The sequence below is a fragment of the Propithecus coquereli genome, unplaced genomic scaffold (genome assembly GCF_000956105.1).
Source record: "Propithecus coquereli isolate 6110/MARCELLA unplaced genomic scaffold, Pcoq_1.0 Scaffold246, whole genome shotgun sequence".
NCBI lineage: Eukaryota > Metazoa > Chordata > Mammalia > Primates > Indriidae > Propithecus > Propithecus coquereli.
The window spans coordinates 2633464-2635023 of NW_012148019.1; the positions used below are offsets into that span (position 1 = coordinate 2633464).

At 33.6% G+C, this 1560-nt stretch overlaps 1 protein-coding gene across 1 annotated transcript in view; it reads left to right on the forward strand.

Moving 5' to 3' along the window:
- Positions 1-1560, forward strand: part of CEP350 (centrosomal protein 350kDa) — a 175594-nt gene that overhangs the window by 48269 nt on the left and 125765 nt on the right. The window contains exon 11 of the mRNA XM_012646529.1: positions 667-788. Within this exon, the coding sequence (XP_012501983.1) occupies positions 667-788 (122 nt within the window). The remainder of the gene's footprint in view (positions 1-666; positions 789-1560) is intronic.

A 1560-nucleotide genomic window follows, 5' to 3' on the forward strand; every position in this document is an offset into this window, starting at 1 on the left:
AAAATAGACTACATATATTTTATGCATTCTTGACATACCTAACTTGTTCTTAATTTTTTTGATATTTCTAGGTTGCAAGGTTTGTCTGCAAGTTTTTTGAAATTGGTACAAATCTCTAAAAAATTTTCCAATATATTTATTGAAAAAAATCTATGTATAGGTGGATTCACACAGTTCAACCCCATGTTGTTCAAGGATCAACTGTACTTAGTTTTGTGTTCTGTGCTGAAATTGAGAATATCCTAGTTTAGTGTGCTAATGTTTTTAAGAATAATAACTTTGAGTACATACCACGTACCGCATACTGTTTTAAAGGCTTTACTTACAGGCTTAAGCTTCGATAAATCCTCACAACCCTGAGAAGAGTAAGTACTGTATTATTTCTGTTTATCAGGTGAAAAAACTGAGGTTTACAGAAGTTATGCTTCCTTCTAAATATGCAGTTAGGATTAGGTGCCCTTGCTGAATTTTAGATGATGTTTTGCTGTTAGCCGTAATGGTTGTTTTCAAGGCAGACCAAATTTGAATTGGTTTTACATGAGGGGAAAAAACCCCTACAGTTTATGATCTTTGTAAAGCTGAAGTGACTCAATGTTTATCTTATGTGCTACCTGAGTATAGCTCTGTGATGGAAGTCAGATAAATTCGATTTCCCTTTTTTCCTAGGCCAGACCAGGGTATCAGCCGTCTGGAGAATCTGATAAAGAGAACAAAGTGCAGGAACGTCCCCCAAGTGCGTCTTCCAGTAGTGACATGTCTCTCTCAGAACCGCCACAGCCTCTTGCAAGGTAAAAAGGGGAAAATGAAAGATGATTAAGGTTCCTTCTTTTCATGAAGTTTAGTAGAGTGGTCTGTGCTCAGTGAATTTTGTTCACTGACTTTCTGTGTCAACAAGATGGCAAAGAGAGGTTTATTTAGAAATTGTGTAATATTGGCTGGTCCGATGGTACTGGGAACTTATTATTAACATTAGTGTCACTAAAGTTGGTATACAGCCCCTCACTGCTAAATTTGACTGGCTATAGAAGAAAAAGAAAAGAAATTGTTCAGTATCTCCTGATGGATACTTAAGCATGGTTTACGTCTCTACTTACTACTACTCTATTGTTCAGATTTCATCTGTCCTTTAATCTAATATAAATGTCAATTTCTAATACGTTGAAAAGCATTCTTGCCTTCTCTGAACTAAACGCAATAAAAGTTTGTTGGATGAATGAATCACAATGAAATTAACATTTTAAAGTATTTTTGGTGAATAATTTTTAAAAGGCATTTGTGTATACATTGCTGTTCATAATTTCTTCATATAACTCATACCAATTTATGCATCTTACCTTTCAAGAGCTATAGTTAGATGTGCGTGCGAACATATGAATAAAGACTAGGAAGGGATCTAATTGAATTTCACATTGTTGACTATTTTTCCTTAAATTTCCTTAGGGAAATTTTTTGCTATAATGTATTCTTTGCAATAAAGTAAAAAAACTATTTAAGCATGAAAGTTAAGGTGATTTTTTTATTACAGGGTTATAAATTATGCTTTGTAATAATAACCATTTT